Here is a 19,650-nt window from a genome sequence, read left to right as displayed (position 1 = left end):
CGAGTGGAAATGGGTAGAGAACTCAAGATCGTACAATCTCTCTCTCTCTCTTTCTTTCTTTCTTTTGTCCTTCCTTCCTTCCTTCCTTCCTTCCTTCCTTCCTTCCTTCCTTCCTTCCTTCCTTCCTTCCTTCCTTTCCTGTTTGCTTGCTTGCTTGCTTGTTTGCTTTTTGCTGAGGCAATTGCAGTTAAGTGACTTACACTAGGAAGTGTAAGTGTCTGAGGTCAGATTTGAACTCAGGTCCTCCTGACTTCAGGGCTGGTGCTTTATCCATAAGTATGTTTATTTCTAAGCTGGTATTTCCATGGAGGAGCAGACTAAGAGAATTTATGGGGCCAAAGTGTTCACCCCTCCTACTGTAATGACAGTCATGGAAATAGCCTGTATCTCTGTTGATCAATGGTACTCCTCTGGTCCCATGGCTACAGATATGGCTCCAATGGGCATGATATCATACAGCTGGTCAATCGAGTAAGACAAGGTTTGATGAGGCTTTGAGGTAATAGCCAATAAGCTCTCAGTTGGTCCTAGTCTGTGCCTAGAATCTCTTACCAACCCAATTCTTCCTGCTCCTTCCTTCTGTTCTGACCTGCTCTAATCTCCAGATTGATTCTATCCTTGCTTTTTCTCCCTAAAGGATTTGAAATCCGCCATGAAGAAGGAGTTGTCTGCAAGCCAGACCCATAACACCATGTTGGATTTGGTTCGCTCACCCATCCTGCTTAGACGAATGCTCTGTATGTCTTTTACAAGGTGGGTTCTCCATAATATAAGAGGAATATTAATGTTTACGGCACCACCCAAAGAACCCTTCAGGTAGACACAGTAAATAGGTACTAGAACAGGACAGGCTGAGCAGCATTTTCTCTCAATGATCCATAGAACTGTAGAATCTTAGAGTTAGGTGGCCCAGTAGATAGAGTGCCAGCCCTGGAATCAGAAAGACTTCTATTTCTAAGTTCAAATCTGACCTGAAATACTTAATAGCTGTGTGATCTCGAGCAAGTCATTTTACCATGTTTCCTTCAGTTTCCTCATTTGTAAAATGATCTGGAAAAGGAAATGGCAAACCCCTGGAGAACCTTTGTCAAGAAAACCCTCAATGGGCTCATAAATATTCAAAGATGGCGGAAATGACTCAACAACAAGGAGTTGGAAAAGCTTCCTAGGTTATCCAATTCAATCTGAATTTAAATAATTTGCCTACCAGTATTCCTCACCTGAGCCTCATTAATACATAACTAGCCTTTGCCTAAAAACTTCTAGTGAGAGGGAATCCACTATCTCTTGGCCCAGTCATTCTGCCCTCGGATCATTCTAATTAATATGAGGTTGTTCTTTACTTGGAGCCTCAACCTGCTTCTCTGCAACTTCCATCCTGGCTCCGATTTCTACCTCTGGGGCCATCCAGACCAAGTGTTTGCTCTTCCGTATGTCACCCCTTCGGGCCCTTTAAGGCAAGGCACATGTTCCCCTTCCCCAAGTCTTCTCTTCTCCAAACGAAGCATCCCTAGGTTCTTCAAGTGGCAGGAGCATCCTGGCTCCCCTCCTCTGGACACTCATCTGAGTTGTTTCAGAGAAGAAAACTCAAATCAAGAACAGCCTCCAGAGCTTCCTTAAGTGATAATGGAAATCTATGTCAAGGAACTCTAAAATTAGCATCATGCTTCCATGGATCCAAGACCTCAAGGATATGCACTGGTGGACATCGAAACCAGTTGTCACCCTTCTCATCTTGTATAATTTTTTGGTCCATGTCATTCCATAAATCTTCCATGAAGGGTTTATCTAATGTGAGAGAGTGATAAAGGTGATGATGATTGATCGCTAATGCTGCCTTAAGGTTTGCAAAATATGTGACAAATATTTTTCCATTTGCTCCTCATAACAACCCTTTGATATATGTGCTATTTCTATCATTTAACAAAGGAGGAAACTCTGGCAGACTGAGGATCAATGACTTGCCCAGAGTTGTATAAATGGTAAGTATTTGAGGCTAGATTTGAATTCAGGTCTTCCTGATGCTAGGTCTTGCACCCTTCCCTCTGTGTCACCCCATCATCAATCTTCCTGTAGATCTCTTCCCATTTACTTGATATCAGGTTGGCAATTGGGCAGCCCAGCTGTTTATCCCTCATTCTCCCTACTTCCCAGGTGCAATCATCCATCATTCTGAAGATACTTAAAAAGAAAAACTCAGATTCAACCTGTAGGGCTTGTTTTGTGTGAAGGATGCAGAATTTCTTTCCCCTCTTTAATCCATAAAATCTCTCCCTTTTTCTCTATGGACCCCCGGCATCCTTCCTATGCCTCTTATTTTTCATATTTAAATGTTTCCTTTTGATGCAACTTTTTTTTTTGCTCTTTTCCATGTGTGATCTAACCTTCTTGAAGAGGGAGTACATGTGACCAATGTGTTGAACCAAGAAACTAATAGGAGGAGCTGAAGGCTGGGTTGCCGTCAAAAGACTGCAAAGCTGGCTCAGGATCTAAAAAGGATGCATTTAATATTTCTGCCTTCTTGCATATGATTGTGAGGCTTTTATGCCCTAATATATAGTCAGTTTTTGTGTAGGTGCCATGTTCAGCTGAAAAATGGTATATTTCTTTCTAATCCCATTCAGTTTTCTCCAGAAGTATTTTGTATCTAACTTTTTAAAAAGTATATTCATCACCTTAGCTTCTTTCTTGTTTATTTTGTAGTTAAATTTATTTTACTCCTACATAGTGTCTGGTGGATTTAGAGCTTGCTTCAGATTAAGGCACAGCTCTCCCACATCTGAGGCACATCCTGTGGCTCTCAACAAGTCTCTTAACTTGTCAGGCTTCCAGACAAGGTCATGAGAGTTTGTTTCCTTACCTACTAGTTTGATTCATCAGTGAAACCACAGATCCCATTAAAAAAAGGACAACCCCAGAACAGAACAAACAAAAAAATCCTTAATCTTTTCTCGAGACAGTTGATGTGATGGTCATCTCAAGCACTCCTCTACATTGTTCTCTGTGTCAGGGCTTTCTTCCTCCATCCTTTCTCAAATGATAGATTGAATAAATGGCTAAATTCTAGAATCATGCAGACTCAATGTCAGCACCTCCTGAGTCCACTTATATTAAAACAAGATTCTTCTTTGTTTCCAATTTACTTCTCCACTAATTTTTGATATTTATTTTGTGCTTCTTTTAAGGTTTTTTAAATTTTCTTCTTTTAAAAAAGATATATTCAGTTCATTGATCTTTTCTCTGCCTATTTTGTTAATTTATGGTTAAAAGTATATGATTTTTCCATTTGATGACTGTCTTAGCTACATTTCAGAAAGTTTGGCATATTGGTTCGTCATTATCATCTTCTTTTATATAGATAATAATTATTCCATGTCCAACTTATTATTTAAGATTGTTTCCATTTGGGTCTGCATCCTTTATTTATGGGTTTCTGAACCAAACTATATTGTTATTGCATTATGGTCTGCATAGGAAATATTAATTATTTCTACCTGTTTATATTTGTTTACAATATCTCTCTGCCCTAATACATGATCAACTTTTAAAAAGTTGCATGTAGTCCAGAGAAATATTCTTTTCCTCTACTATTTAGAAGATGTCATGTCTTTCAACTCTCTCTCCAGAAACTTGAATTTCACATTCTTCTATTGTTTATAATTTTTAAAGACCCCTCAAAACTGATAAGGTTATATTAAAGTCTCCTATCACTATTGTATTACTGTCTACATATTCTTTTTTTTTTTATTATAGTAACTTTTTATTGACAGAATCCATGCCAGGGTAATTTTTTTTACAACATTATCCCTTGCACTCACTTCTGTTCCGATTTTTCCCTCCCACCCTCCACCCCCTCCCCTAGATGGCAAGCAGTCCTATATATGTTGAATATGTCCTAGTATATCCTAGATACAATGTACGTGTGCAGATCCAAACAGTTTTCTTGTTGCACAGGGAGAATTGGATTCAGAAGGTAGAAATAACCCGGGAAGAAAAACAAAAATGCAAACAGTTTACATTCATTTCCCAGTGTTTTTTTCTTTGGGTGTAGCTGCTTCTGTCCATCATTGATCAATTGAAATTGAATTAGGTCTCTTTGTCAAAGAAATCCACTTCCATCAGATTACATCTTCATACAGTATCGTTGTTGACGTATATAATGATCTCTTGGTTCTGCTCATTTCACTTAGCATCAGTTCATGTAATTCTCTCCAAGCTTCTCTGTATTCATCTTGCTGGTCGTTTCTTACAGAACAATAATATTCCATAACATTCATATACCACAATTTACCCAACCATTCTCCAATTGATGGGCATCCGCTCAGTTTCCAGCTTCTAGCCACTACAAATAGGGCTGCCACAAACATTTTGGCACATACTGGTCCCTTTCCCTTCTTTAGTATCTCTTTGGGGTATAAGCCCAGTAGAAACACTGCTGGATCAAAGGGGATGCACAGTTTGATAACTTTTGGGGCATAATTCCAGATTGCTCTCCAGAATGGTTGGATTTGTTCACAGCTCCACCAACAATGTATCAGTGTCCCAGTTTTCCCGCATCCCCTCCAACACTCATCATTATTTTTTCCTGTCATCTTAGCCAATCTGACAGGTGTGTAGTGGTATCTCAGAGTTGTCTTAATTTGCATTTCTCTGATTAATAATGATTTGGAACACTCTTTCATATGAGTGGTAATGATTTCAATTTCATCATCTGAAAATTGTCTGTTCATATCCTTTGACCATTTATCAATTGGAGAATGGCTTGGTTTCTTATAAATTAGAGTCAATTCTCTATATATTTTGGAAATGAGGCCTTTATCAGAACCTTTAACTGTGAAGATGTTTTCCCAGTTTGTTGCTTCCCTTCTAATCTTGTTTACATTAGTTTTGTTTGTACAGAAGCTTTTTAATTTGATGTAATCAAAATTTTCTATTTTGTGATCAATAATGGTCTCTAGTTCGTCTTTAGTCACAAATTTCTTCCTCTTCCACAAGTCTGAGAGATAAACTATCCTATGTTCCTCCAATTTGTTTATAATCTCATTCTTTATGTCTAAATCATGGACCCATTTTGATCTTATCTTGGTATACGGTGTTAAGTGTGGGTCCATGCCTGTCTACATATTCTTAAAGCTGAGGTGGAATTTGGGAGCTAAGGAATTTGTAACCTGTAAGTTTATTACTGATATTTCTTTGTTTCCTTTCAGTATAACATAATTTCCTTGTTTATCCTTTTTAAAATTTTGCTTTGTCTGAAAAAATGATTGTAATTTCTGCTTTAGGGTATTCACTTGATATCTAGTAAATCTTTTCCATCCCCTTAGTTAATTTGTGCATGTCTTAGGGATTTTAAAAATGTGTTTCTTGCAAGCAAATAGTTGTAGGACTTTGTTTTCTTACCTAATCTGTCACTCTTTCATTTTATTGGATTGTTTAACCCATTTATGGTTATGAGTTAGGTTTATTTTTTACTCTCTGTCTCTAAAATTGAGAATATTTTTGTCAAGTTAAGAATTCCTCCCTCCCTGCTCCCCATTCTATTGTAAACACATTATGTTCCTTCAGTTACTTTCCTTTAATCTTTCTAAAGGTAGCCCTGTTTTCACTGACTTTCTTCTCATTGTTTGTTACTCCTTTCTCTTCAGACTTTTGTGTTCTTTTTTCCTCTTCATTTTTATCTCATTCTATATTTCTTCCTCCTCTTTTTCCATCTAAGCCCAGTAGTTTTCCCCTTCCTCTCTTCCCCTCCAACTAGTTCTTTTCATTACTTTAAAAAAATTCTCCTCCTCTGATCCATAACCCCTCCTAAATATATGGTTTCTCATTTTTGTTTGTATTTGTTTTGCAACTGAAGCTTCTAAGGGATCCATTTTAATGACTTTTCTCTCTAGGTGTTTTCTACCACTACCTGGTAGGGCTTACCCCATATAGTTGCACTTTCCATTAAGCCTTCCTTCCAGAATCATGCCCTTATTTCAGGTGTCAGAGAGTACATTGCCCCATGATAGGGACCCTCCTATACTATTGAGCTATACTCTCTCTTGTTTATCTTTTTTTCTACATTGACCTGGAAATTTTCTCCCTGTATTCCTGCTTTTCCATGCCTTCAGGCTCCTCTCAGCATGTTATCTTTTCAAGGACCAAACACCCAGGTTTCATCCAGTGTAAGGTCCTTATATCTCAGTTCAACTATATCTTCATATTAGCACTCATGAAAGGAATCCTCTCCTATCTCCAGAGTAAAGCCTTCTTTTTTTTTTCCTCCTTCCCACTTCAGTCTTTTTCTCATATGCTTCACCTACTCCACAGTAAGCTCTTTTTTTGAGTGAGACCAGAAAGGAAGTATTTCCTCATAGCTAGATTAAACCCTAAAGCCTCACAGACTCTCCTCTATGCCCCTGTTCCCCTCCCTCCCTCTATGTGTTCTTAAAATACTATATATTAGCTATGATGATGATTTGCAGATATGATGATATACTTAGAAAATCCTAGAGAATCAACTAAAAAACTAGTAAAAAAAATTTAATAGTTTTAGCAAAGTTTCAGGATATAAGACAAATGCATGTGAATCATCTGTATTTCTGTATATTACCAACAAAGTTCACCAGCAAGAGATAGAGAGATAATTCTTTTTTTTTTTTTTTTTTTAAATCAACAAGTTTTTATTCACAAGAGGTAAAACATAAGAGACCCCCTCAGTCTTACTGGGCTGAGCTGAGGGTTAGAGTGGGGTGCTGATCGTTAGGGTGAAAAGGAGAGGCTCTGGCTCCACTACTTGCCAGCGATGAGGGGGTTCCTGAGGACCACGATGACCGAATCCCCCCTCAGGAACATCTTGGAAATGTAATGATCTTTGTTCACTGGTTTCGACTTTTTCTTGCCTTTGCCGCTTTTGGGTACCTCTGTCCACATCTCCTTCACGTTCTCCAAAACCATGTTGCAGTGCCTGTCAAAGGCCTTCACGCGGCCTAGCAGCTTCTTGTTGTTGCGGCAGTTGATGAGAACCTGGGTGTTGTTCTTCACCGACTGTGTGAGCACCGACAGGGGGCCAGTGTTGAACTCCTCCTCTTCCCGCTTCTGCAGCTCCTCGGGGGTCATCTCACTCTTGGGCTTGTTTAGGAGACTCATGGTGGCGGTGGCCCCTCGGTCCTTTGCACTCCGGCCTTCCTCACGCGGCGGCTGCCTCGGTGCTCCGGCTCCGCTTTTGCTGCCGCCTGTACTCGTTTCCCGATAGAGAGATAATTCTGTTCAAAATAAGTGTATACAATCTAAAGTTCTATTGAGACCATTTGCCAGGACAAACCCAAGAACAATATGAACACTCTTATAAGCATGTCTCACACAAATAAAGACAGATTTATACAATTGTAAAAAATATTAATTGAGGGGCAGGTAATTGGCACAGTAGATAGAGCACCAGCCCTGAAGTCAGGAGGACCTGAGTTCAAATCTGGCCTCAGGCATTTAACACTTGCTAGCTGTGTGACCCTGGGCAAGTGACTTAAATCCCAATTGCCTCAGCAAAAAATAAAAAAATAAAACTAATTGAGCAAGATTATGCTAAACCAATATAATGAAAATTACCATTTAACATAAATTAACTCAATTATTCAATTCCTACTAATGTATCACCAAAAATTATTTTATTAAACTAGAAAAAATAACACCAAAATTCAAGTATGTCAAAGAAATCAATGAAAAAATATATGAAGAAAGGTGGCCTTGCCATACCAAACCTCAAACTGTATTTTAGAAGGATGATCATTAAACCAATCTGGTATTGACTAAGAAATAAGTGATGGATCAGTAGGATAGATTAGGTATCCAATACATCGTAGTCAATGATCAGTTATTTAGCATTTGATAAATCCAAAGATCAAAGCTTTGGGACAAAAAAGTCATTATTTCATTAAAAATTATTAGAAAAACTGGAAGTTGGTATTGCAGAAACTAAGTATAGACCAAAATCTCATACTGTATACCAAGATAAGGTCAAAATAGCTACATGATTTTCACAAAGAAGGTGATGCCATAAACAAATTAGGAGAACATGGAAGTGTTATTGTCAGATCTATGAATAAAGAAAGACTTTAGGACCAAATAAGACATAGAAAGCATCACAAAATATAAAATGGATAATTTTGATTACATAAAATGAAAAAGCTTTTACACAAACAAAACCAATGCAGCCAAAATTAGAAGAAAAGCAGAACATGAGAGAGGTGATTTACAGCAAATTTCTCTGAAAAAGGTTTCATTTCTCAAGTATCTGGAGACCTGAATCAAATTTATGATTACAGGCATTCCCCAATTGATAAAAAAATCACAGAATATGAAGTTTTTTCAAAGAAATCATCTGCCTACAGGCATATGGAAAATGCTCTAAATCACACGAAGAGAGAAATACAAATTAAAACAATTCTGAGATACCAAGTCACATCTATCAGATTGGCAAATATGATAAAAAAAAAAGAACAAAATAAATTTTGCATGGGATTTAGTGGGGGAAGTAGGATATTAAAGTAATCTTGGTATAGCTGTTAACTGCTCTAGCCATTCTGGAAAATAATTTGGAACCAAACTCAAGGGCTATAAAAATATGCATACATTTTGATCCAGCAATATCATTTCTAGGTCTGTATCCCAAAAACATTTTTTTAAGGGAAAAGAGTCTATCTGTACAACGTACCTTTTTTTGGTGGCTAAGAACTGAAAATTGAGGGGGTGTTCAATGGGGGAATGACCGAGCAAGTTATCTTCTATGATTGTACTGAAATATTATTATGTTATAAGAAATGATAAGCAGGATGCTTTCAGAAAAAAACTTGGGAAAAGTTACAAAAATGAATATAAAGTGAAATGAAGAAAACCAAGAGTACATTGTACAAAGTAACTGCAATATTGTACAATGAGGAATTGTAGGTGACTTCCCTATTCTCAGTAATACAATGATCCAAGATAATTCCTAAGACTTCTTGATGGGAAATGCTATCTACCTCCAGAGAAAGAATTGATGGAGTCTGAAGGCAGAGCATAATTCTTCCTCCTCTCTCTTTCTCTCTCTCTCTCTCTCTCTCTCTCTCTCTCTCTCTCTCTCTCTCTCTCTCTCCCTCCCTTTCTGTCTCTCTCTGTATCTCTGTCTCTCTATGTCTGCCTGTCTCTCCCTGCTTTTTTTCTGTTTCTTTCTTTTTCAGATTCACCCCCCCCCCACAAAATGGCAATGGGAATGTTTTACTTGACTGCACATATACAACTTATATCAGATTGTTTACCATCTCAGGGAAAGGGAGGAGAGGAAGGGAGAGATAGAATTCAAAACTCAAAATTAAAAATAACAATGAACTTTAATAATGTTTTTAAATGTAATTGGAAAATATTAAATATTATTAAAGGAAAAAATACAGCTCTCCACCCTCTCTACATTACAAATCTGTGTTTCCTGAACTAGGGAGACCACCTCCCACTTTCTGTGTCTTTGTATGTGCAGTTGTTCATAACTAAGACATCTCACCTTTCCCTTCTGGAACCTTTGGCTGTCTTCAAGACTCAGCTCCTACTGGAGCCTTTTCTGATCACTCTACTTAGTGATCCCCTTGTCCTCCTGGATTTAACTGTATTCATGGAGCATTGCCTCCCCAGCAGAATATGAACTCCTTGAGGGTTTGTGTCCCTAGCACTGAGTACAGACCCTGGAACCCAAAAGGTATTTAATGAAAGCTTATTGACCTGAACTGCATCTAATAATGAACTCTGGGCCACAAGTGTGATGTATTTTCTCTGCTTTCCCCACTGTCTGCTGCAGTTTCTCAATAGGAATACTTTTTTATGGACTCACACTAAATCTTCAGGAGTTGGGGTACAATGTTAAAATCCTCCAGATTACTTTAGGATTTTCCAGCTTCCTATCCAGGTGTGGAACCATTTTCATAATGAATTACTTTGGCCGTCGAACGATAACAATACCTTGCCTCTTCTTTGCTGGACTGTTCACGCTTCTCTGTACATTTATGCCTCAAGGTAAGAGAATGGGTCTTGAGGAAAAGGGAACAGGGGAAGTAAGAGTAGCATAGGATCAGAGGCAGTTAGGTGGCCCAGGGGAGAGAGCAAAGGCAGCTAGAAAGCCCAATAGACAAGAGTATTGGTGCTGGAGTCAGTATGACTTGAGTTCAAAACCAGCCTCAGCTAGATGACCCTGAGCAAATTATTTACCCTCTGCCTGCTTCCATTTTCTCATCTATAAAATGGGGATAATACTAGTACCTACCTCAAGGAGTTTTGTCAGATAATATTTGTAATGTTCTCAGTCCATTGCCTGGCACATGATGGGCATTAGAACAATATCAGCTACGTTATTATTGTCATCTATGAGGAGCATCTTGGCCATTCTTAAGGCTGGATTTAATGTGTCTTCCTGAGCTGGTCAGACCTCCCCTCTACCTCCCACTTTGGAGCATAGGGACATTGAAATGAATCTGGAACTTAGGATCTTGATTCTGCCAAGGGACTATCAGGGCAAGGATATCCTTCTGGTTGTCTTCATAATTCCCTATAATTTAGAATACAAAGGTCTTCTTCGGTCAGGAATGAATGCTCACAATGGGCTCCTTGAATGTTAGGACCCTACCAAGGAAACGGAGATCTGATCTCAAAGCTGAGAAGTACTTCCCATTTACACTGGATAGCTCTTGTACCCATATGGTTGTTTGTATGCTGCCTCCCTTGTTAGAATGTGAGCTCCTTATGGACCAGGATCTTGTTTTTAACCTTCTTTGAATCCCCAGCACTTAGCACAGTGCTTGACATGTAGTAAGTGCTTAATGGATGCTCATCAGTGACTGAGTTTAAGTCTCATCTCATGCTGTGTGATCCTGAGCAGGTCACTGAACTCTTTTTTTTTTTTCATTTATTGTTTTTTTATTTATTTTTTATTTACAAGATACATGCATGGGTAATTTTTCAGCATTGACAATTGCTAAACCTTTTTGAACTCTTTTTTTTTGAGGCAAAAAAGTAGGTTTATTACACTAAGAAAACAACTTTCTTAGCAGGCAAAATCCTGTTAGGATTTTTTACCTGAACTCTTCAATGGACTAAGCAACTCATAAATTGTAGATTGTAGAGAAAAGACCAATCTGAGTTAGTAGAGTAACATTTCTTTACCTGTATGTCCCCTGTACACCTATAAAAGGATAAAATCACAGATCTAATCCCTATCCCCAATGATTATTACGACTAGAAGTTTGAGACCCCTGACTCATAGTATCCTAGATCTAAGCTGGAAGGGACCTCAGAGGCCATCTAATCCAAATCCCATTTTTAACAGAGGAAGAAACTGAGGCCCAGGGAATTGAACTGATTTTCTCAAGATCATAAAGTAATGAGTCTCAGAGATGGAATTTGAACTCGGGTCCTTTGGTTCCAATGGCATCAGTCTTTCCACTATGCTATGATGCCTCCTCAACTTTCTCATTTTAAAGATGAGGAAATAGACTCAGAAAGGAGAATGAACTTGCCCAGAGATGCAGAGCTAATAAATGGCATAACTAGGACTTGCACTCAGGCCAGGACAGATAACTAGAGAGACAGGATAGATTGATGGATGGATGCGTGAGTAGATAGATAGATGTATAGATAGTTGGATGAATGGAGAAATAGATAGATGGATGGATAGATTGATACATTGATAGGTAGATGTAGATGGATAGATAGATATTATTCAAAGATGAATGAGTGGCTAGGTATATGAGTAGATGGATGCATGGAAGGATGGTTGGATAGATAGATGAAAGGAAGGATTGAGAGGCATAGAGGTAGAGTAAGAGACAAAGAGATGGATGGATAGGATGAACAAGTGAAGGAATGAATGAGGAATAAATGGCTGTCATGTGCTTGGAATTCAGCTTTGCTGAACTCCTTAAAGGAAGGGATTGGGGAATTTATCTTTATGCTACTCCCTCAGCACTTAGTAGAGCGCCTGATACACAGGAAGGCCATTGAGTACTGGCCTTCAACACATTGAGTAATGATTGTCTACCAGATGAGACAAATCAGTAATAGTGGCCATTTCCAGAACGTCTTAAGGTTTGCAAATTGCTTTTCATGTATTTTCTCATGTATTTCATGTATTATCTCATATGTTCCTCACAATCCTGGGAGGTAAATGCCAAGATCCCCATTTTACAGATGAGGAAACTGGGCTGAGGAAAATTAAATGACTTGCCTGGAGTCATCCAGCTTGTGAATTTTAAGGCAGGATTTGATCATAGATTTTCCTGATTTTAAATCTACCATTTTTATCCCCATATCACTTATATATCTTTAATACATATACCTAATATATAATATATACCACCCTCTATATGCCTCTAATTAAAAATAAAGGGATGGATAGATGGGTAGGTAGATGACAGGAATGGTTAAATAGAAGAATAAGTTGAGGGATGATTCCATGGGAAAATATGTCAATTGATAAGTGTGAATAAATGAATGAATGAATGAGTGAGTGAACAAATAAGTGGGTCCAAGATGTGTGGAATTCTGGTTTAATGAGATTTTTTGGTGTTCTGCCTTATAGGAATTTTGCGGGCGACTTTGACAATGCTAGGAATCAACTGTCTCGTGATCTGCATTTCGTGTAATTCTGTCTATCACACTGAGCTCCTCCCCACTATAGTCAGGTAGGACAGAGAATTTGGGGACAAAGTAGCGGCCATTGCCATTTCCGGGGGAATGGGAATGAAAATCTAGACTAGATTTCCCAGGAGACGTGTCAGGGCGATTGTCTGCATCTAGAGCTCTCCCTGACATAACCAGGCTCCCAGGCTCCCACCTTCAAGATCCAGAGAGCCTGATCCCGCTCCCCAGCCACCACCCACCCACACCAAATAACATCTTCTCTCAAACTTAGATCATTCTCTCAGACTTTCCTTTTCCATCAAAGAGATAGTGAACCTCCCTGGACCCAGAGAGGAAATGTTTCCAGCTTCACTGGGGCTGCCATGGCCTCTGCCCCATGTGGCCTTTGGAGACCCAGGGTCCCTTCCTTGTCTCAGCGATGTCCCAGGGGACAGGCCAAGTCACTTAAGCAAAAAAAAAAAAAAGGATTCTCAGCCTGGTGAAACCCACACATGTTGAATGTGAGAGCATGGATGGGCATTCTGGGACTGTCCAAACAGCTCTCCATAGGATCGCCATCAATCCAACAGTTGGTGTATAAACAAAAGACTCCATAAAATTTAGATTCTTGCTAAACAATGCCACTGGCTGTCCCTAAGAAAAATAAGGGGGGCTTCCTCATCTTCACCATCATTATCACATGTTAACCCAATTGCCTCAGGAAAAAAAATATTGTAGTCCTCAAAACTATCCTAGCTTTTCTAATCAACAGTTCCTCTCTTAAAGGAGTTTATGTTCTTCCAGAAAGAGATATGGCCCAGGTTGCCACCAAGGGAGGAGTGCCATCTTCACAAGAGATGAAGGAAGTTGGTTCTTTACCCCTTCAGCTTTAGGTATCAAAGACAACCAAGAGAATTAAAGCTTCTGGGGCAATTTGGATTTAACATATTTGCTTACCAATTGAGCTCATTTAAGGAACAGGATTTTCTTTCTCTTTAAATGAATAAATTCCAAGAGCCCCTGAGTTTCCCATAGTTTTTAAGAATTTCACCCCTCCATGAATATACACCACCCACACTGCTAACCGAAGGGAAGGGTATCTTTAACAGGGGCTGAGCCTAGGACTTCTATAGAATCCCAGAATCTGAGAGTTGGACAGGACCTCAACAGCTACCTAATCCAACTCATGCATGATGGGATCTTCCTTATAACACACTCAGCAGGTGATTGTCCAGCGACTGTTTGAAGGCCTCCAAGGAGGAGGACCTTGCCACTTCTTGAGACTGTGACAATAAGCTCTCCTTTGTCCTGACAGGAACAGGTACAAGGGAATCGTTCTCACCATAGATCGGATGGGGGCAATGCTGGCCCCAGTGGTTAGTATACTCAAGCACTATATTCCAGCCCTGCCATTGATCATCTTTGCACTCCTAAGCATCACTGCCAGCTTTGCGGTCTTCTTCCTCCCTGAAACCCAAAATAAACCAATGCCTGACACCATCCAAGACCTAGAATGTGGGTGAGTACTGCCTGGGGGGTCTTGGAAAAGTCCCTTAACTTGCCCAAGCTTCATTTCTTCATTTCTCGTCCAACAATTGGACCAGATAGATTTACTTTACTTGACACTTACTGTATGCTTTGAAAAGCTTTATGCTAAGCACTTGGGAAACATATAAACAAACAGTCTCTATCCTGAAGGAGTTTATATTCCACTAGGGGAAGAACATTTATATGAGAGCATCACGGGCCTGGAACAATATTTTGGTCTGGAGAGTCACAGGGAGGGTCAATGGAGCCCCAGGGGAGTCTATTGACAAGGCCTTTTCAGGAGCACTGGCAATATTGTTTTCAGAACTTTTCAAGATTTGGAAAGGGACTGAAAGAGGGGTGGAATATGGAGGGACAAATGTCAGAACTGCCACCAGATGGCGCTCAAAGACATAGATTCTTTGTACAAAAAGACATTCAAGTCATCAAATCACCATCGAGATTCTCCTGGCAATTGGATTTACAGGTAAATTCTACCAAACATTTAAAGAACAACTAATTCCAATACTATGTAAACTATTTGGAAAAATAGGTAAAGAAGGAGTCCTGCCTAAATTCCTTCTATGATATAAATATGGTGCTGATACCTAAACCAGGAAGAGCCAAAACAGAGAAAGAAAATTATGGACCCATCTCCCTAATGAATATTGATGCAAAAATTTTAAATAAAATATTATCAAAGATATTACGACAACTTAGCAGGATAATACACTTCGACCAAGTGAGATGTATACTAAGAATGCAGGGTTAGTTCAATATCAGGAAAACTATTACGATAACTGACCATATCAACAACAAAACTCACAGAAATTATCTGATAATTGCAATAGATGAGAAAAAGCTTTTGGCAAAATACAGCACCCATTCCTATTAGGATATTCCTGGTCCCCATCTCAGATAAGTTTCTTCCCCCAATCAAATGAAGGAATATTTGTAAAAGCAATTATGGCAGTACTTGGTATGTAATGGGTATTTCAAAAATACTTAATCCTTTTCCTTTATCGAATACACTCATGTTTCTTTATTTTACATTCATTCATGAACAGACATTCAAGAGAAGAAGCAAGAGCTGAGGGTGACCCCATGGCGAAAGTAAGCCAATTTTAGGATTACTCCCAGGAATCTAATTAAGAAGAAAATGATGCTAGTCTAACCCAGAGTTTCCTCTTCTCCTGGTGGGGAGGAGACGCATCCAGCCTTTACAGCACCAGTGATCCTGTTTGGATTTCAGGTTTCCAAGAGGTTTTAGTAGTGCAAATCAATCACTAAGCCTTAATTAAACACTTGCTAATCATCTCTGTACCACCTCACAATGGCTAATATGACAAAAAAAGGGGGGATGTGGGAAAAGTGGGACACTAATACACTATTGGTGGAGTGGATCCATCCATTCTGGAGAGCAATTTGGAACTGTGCCTGAAGGTCAATCAAACTGTTTATACTTTCTGATTCAGTAACACCCGTACTAAATCTACATCTCAAAGAGGTTTTGTTGTGTGCTTTTTTAAAATGGGAAAAAGACTATTTGTACAAAAATATTTATAGCAGCTCTTTTAATGGTGGCAAAAAAAAATAGGAAACTGAGGAGATGTCAATCAATTGAAGAGTAGCTGAAAAGTTGTGGTATATGATTATGATGGAATATTATTGTGCTATAAGAAATGATAAGCAAAGTGCTTTCTAAAAGCTTGGAAACACACATGAACTGATGGAAAGTGAAGTGAGCAAAATCAGAACCTTATACACGACAACAGCATCATTGTATGATCATGTATGATCAATCATGAATGACCTAGCTATTCCCAGCAATAAAATGATCCAAGACAATCCAAAGGTGTCGTGTGAAAAAATGCTATCCACCTTCAGAGAAAGAACTGATGGAGTCCATATGCAGAACAAAGTATACAATTTTCACTTTATTTTTTCATGTTTTTTTTCCCTTGTGGCCCATCTCTTCTTTCACAACATGACTAATATGGAAATCTGCTTTTCACAATTGCACAAAAATAGCCTATATCAAATTGCTCACTCACTGATTTAGGGAAGGGGGAGATGAGACAGAGAGAACTCCAAAATTTTAAATGAATGTTTAAATTTGTCTTTACATGTAATTGGAAAAAATAAAGTACTATTTAAAACATTAAACACTTACTAAATGCTAATCCCTAGAGATATAAAGGCAAAAATCCAGCAAGCTTTGCTCATAAGATTACATCCTATTTGGGGAGATAGTACAAACCCAGATAAATAAATACAAAATATATGTAAAATAAAGCATCCCAGAGAAACCTCCTCAGAAAACTTGACACAGCCCTCACTCCAAGGAGTATCCACAAGCAGAAATCAGTGGTTTGAAGACCTGCCCTTTAACAATCCCTGCTTTAAGAGACACCCCCTTGAGCAGAATCTGGATTTCCTAACTGCCCCTGTTTCAAGACCTCCAGCCTGGAAAGGGGACTCAAAAGTTAGTTCGATTTTCCCAGCTTAGCCTCCTTAAAACTCTCTAGTGTTTGATGCTTTAGAATCAAAGACAAACTCTTCTATCAGTCCTTTCAAGTCCTCCACAAATTGGTTCTCACTAAACTTAATTCTCTCGATTCTCCTTGTTAAACCTCTCTTCTACTTGAACTTGTCATCCAATCTCTCACTTACACACCTTTGCCCAAGCTGTGTCCCTATAATTTTCCAAACTTACCTTTCCTCTGAAAATCCTATTGTGCCAACTCCAAAAAGAAAAAATTTCCTCATTCTCCTAGTTGTCAGGGGAAAAGTTCCTCATTCTCCTAGTTATCAATAACCTTTTCCTTCCTCCAATTGCCTTTTATATTTATTCTTCTATATATATTATGTTTGCCATTCACCCTATAGAATGCAAATCCCTGAAAGGTAGGGATTATTGTTTGTTTCTTTGTTTCTTTGTTTTCGTTTCATGTCTTCATCACCCAGAATGGTGCCTGGTCTAGTGGGGATGATGAGGTCTAGATTTGGGGCACCTAAATGAAATTAGGGTTTAATTGAGGTCTAGTGGCAGGTTCAGGGTACAGGGAGTCAAGTAGAGCTCCCCTGCAACCCCATTGGATTCAACGCAAGGGTGGAGAGTTAAATGAGGTCTAGTAGCGGTGCAAGAGTGCCTTGTAAAGGAATTTACAGACCCGAAAACTTAGATTGATAAAAGAGATTTATTATGGGGTTTGGAAGTAAGGTTAAAGTTTAGTTAAGGAAATAGGTGAAGGTAGAGAGAAGAGGACACCGGAAACAAGATTCCAGTGGGCAGAGAGTCCTTGGGGTGCCAGGCATGGTGCTGGCATGTTTTGACCCTCTGCAAAGAGAGGACTCCAGCTTGACTCTTTTATAATGAGAGATTTAGCTAAAGGGGCCCATGGGTGGAGTCCCAAGTTGGCTCCTTTCTGGGTTTCAGTGGGAGCTTGAATTTGCTTGGTGGGGGTTGGGAAACCTGAGCAGATCATTAGAATGGGGACTGAGAGAGCAGGGTTACTACTGGGCTTATATTCCAAAGAGATTTTAAAGAAGGGAAAGGGACCCGTATGTGCAAGAATGTTTGTGGCAGCCCCTTTGTAATTGCAGAAACTGGAAACTGAGTGGATGCCCCTCAATTGGAGAATGGCTGACTAAATTGTGGTCTATGAATGTTATGGAATATTATTGTCCTGTAAGAAATGACCAGCAGGAGGATTTCAGAAAGGCCTGGAGAGACTGACAGGAACTGATGGTGAGTGAAATGAGCAGGACCAGAAGATCATTATATACTTTAACAACAATACTATATGCTGATCAATTCTGATGGACGTGGCCCTTTCAACAATGAGATGAACCAAATCAGTTCCAATAGAGCAGTAATGAACTGAACCAGCTACACCCAGCAAAAGAACTCTGGGAGATGACTCTGAACCACTACATAGAATTCCCGATCCCTCTATTTTTGTCTGCCTGCATTTTTGATTTCCTTCACAGGCTAATTGTACAATATTTCCAAGTCTGACTCTTTTTGTACAGCAAAATAACTATTTGGACATGTTTACTAATATTGTATTTAATTTATACTTTAACATATTTAACATGTATTGGTCAGCCTACCATCTGGGGGAAGGGGAGGGAGGAAGGAGGGAAAAAGTTGGAACAAAAGGATTTGCAACTGTCAATGCTGGAAAATTACCCATACATATATCTTGTAAATAAAAAGCTATTAAAAAAAAAAGAATGGGGGCGGGGAGAGCCAAGTTGGCTCAGATCTGATGGGGGCTGGGACAAGCCCAGATCTCCTATTGGAATTCAAAGGGATGCTTTTGACCAGGATTTGTGAAGCAAAGGTCCTAGCTTCCTGAGTTGATGACACATCGGCTAGGAGGGGTTGGGAATCAGAAAGGAATAAATCATTCTGAAAGAACTAGTTTCTTAAAGGGACCACAACCCGCATCAGGGACTTCATAAATATTGGTGGAGTTAAAGTTAATTCAATAAAGAAATGAATTATTAAAATAAATTATTAAAAACCAACCTCGGCAGTTGGCATGAAATAGGCAGAATTCTCCGTGGAAAACCTCAGAGTTTCATATTTCCATGTATAGAGTAAATGAGATTTCTGTTTGTAACAAAATGATCTGGGAAGGAGAAAGAAGAAATCCAGGTGGCTAATTCTCCAATTGATAAACGTTTAAAGATATGAAGAAGCAATTTTATTTTTCTTTTCTTTTTTTTTTCTTTTTGCTGCAGAAAAGTGTGGAAACATTATTTAAACTGATGCAAAGTGAAGGTCAGGCAAACAATATACAGAAGCAAATGTATTTAATACCCCAGGACCGAATAAAAACGAAGACCTCAGCTACTGGGATACAAATTAACTTCCTGAAAAAAAAAACTAGAAATTGGACAGAAATATGGAAGAAATTACGTATAGATCATCACCTTACACCTTATTGAAAGATAAATTCCAATGGGGAACATGTCCTAGATCTTTAAAAATCACATTAATTAGAGAAATATAGAAAAAATACCTGAAGAAGCAATTTTCAAAGGAAAAACATCCAAGGTATCAAGATGCTATTAATAATAAAATGGTGATAATAATAAGTAGAATTTCTAAAGAGCCTTAAGATTTGTAAAGTGTGACTTTACAAATGTTATTTTATTCTCACGCCAACTCTGTGCCCAGGGTCACATACCCAGTATCTGAATAGAATTGCAACTCAGGTTTTCCTGATTCTGGATGTTGTGTTTTATCTACTGCAGTTCCCAGATGCCCTCAGATAGAAAAATGATCCCAATCCTAATAATTAGAAAAATGTGAAATAATGACTCTGAGATTCCAGATCAAGCCCAGCTGATTGACAAAGATGACCAAGAAATAAAAATGACAAGTGTAAGGTTCTCTGAAAACAATACATCAATGTACTTTTGGAGAAGGGGGAAAGGGAGAAGTGGCAGGGGCCAGAGGAGGAAGAAGCAGTCCACCAGCTCTTCAGCCAGCTG

At 38.8% G+C, this 19,650-nt stretch overlaps 2 protein-coding genes across 2 annotated transcripts in view; one reads left to right on the top strand and one right to left on the bottom strand.

Moving 5' to 3' along the window:
* LOC100933259 (solute carrier family 22 member 11-like) overlaps nt 1–16,014 on the top strand; it is a 28,022-nt gene extending 12,008 nt beyond the window's left edge. Inside the window, exons 6-10 of the mRNA XM_003774483.3 lie at nt 638–753; nt 9,803–10,017; nt 12,575–12,677; nt 13,931–14,134; nt 15,210–16,014. Of these exons, the coding sequence (XP_003774531.2) occupies nt 638–753; nt 9,803–10,017; nt 12,575–12,677; nt 13,931–14,134; nt 15,210–15,270 (699 nt within the window). The 3' untranslated portion in view covers nt 15,271–16,014. The remainder of the gene's footprint in view (nt 1–637; nt 754–9,802; nt 10,018–12,574; nt 12,678–13,930; nt 14,135–15,209) is intronic.
* Nucleotides 6,649–7,235, bottom strand: LOC100930002 (small nuclear ribonucleoprotein Sm D2). Its single transcript, XM_012547227.3, has one exon. It carries the CDS (start codon nt 7,126–7,128, stop codon nt 6,772–6,774), a length of 357 nt encoding a protein of 118 aa, XP_012402681.2. The 5' UTR covers nt 7,129–7,235; the 3' UTR covers nt 6,649–6,771.
* Nucleotides 16,015–19,650: the final 3,636 nt, after the last annotated feature.

This window comes from Sarcophilus harrisii, chromosome 6, assembly GCF_902635505.1.
Source record: "Sarcophilus harrisii chromosome 6, mSarHar1.11, whole genome shotgun sequence".
Lineage (NCBI taxonomy): Eukaryota > Metazoa > Chordata > Mammalia > Dasyuromorphia > Dasyuridae > Sarcophilus > Sarcophilus harrisii.
Note: the sequence above shows the minus strand (reverse complement) of the source record. Positions and strands in the feature narration are given on the sequence as shown.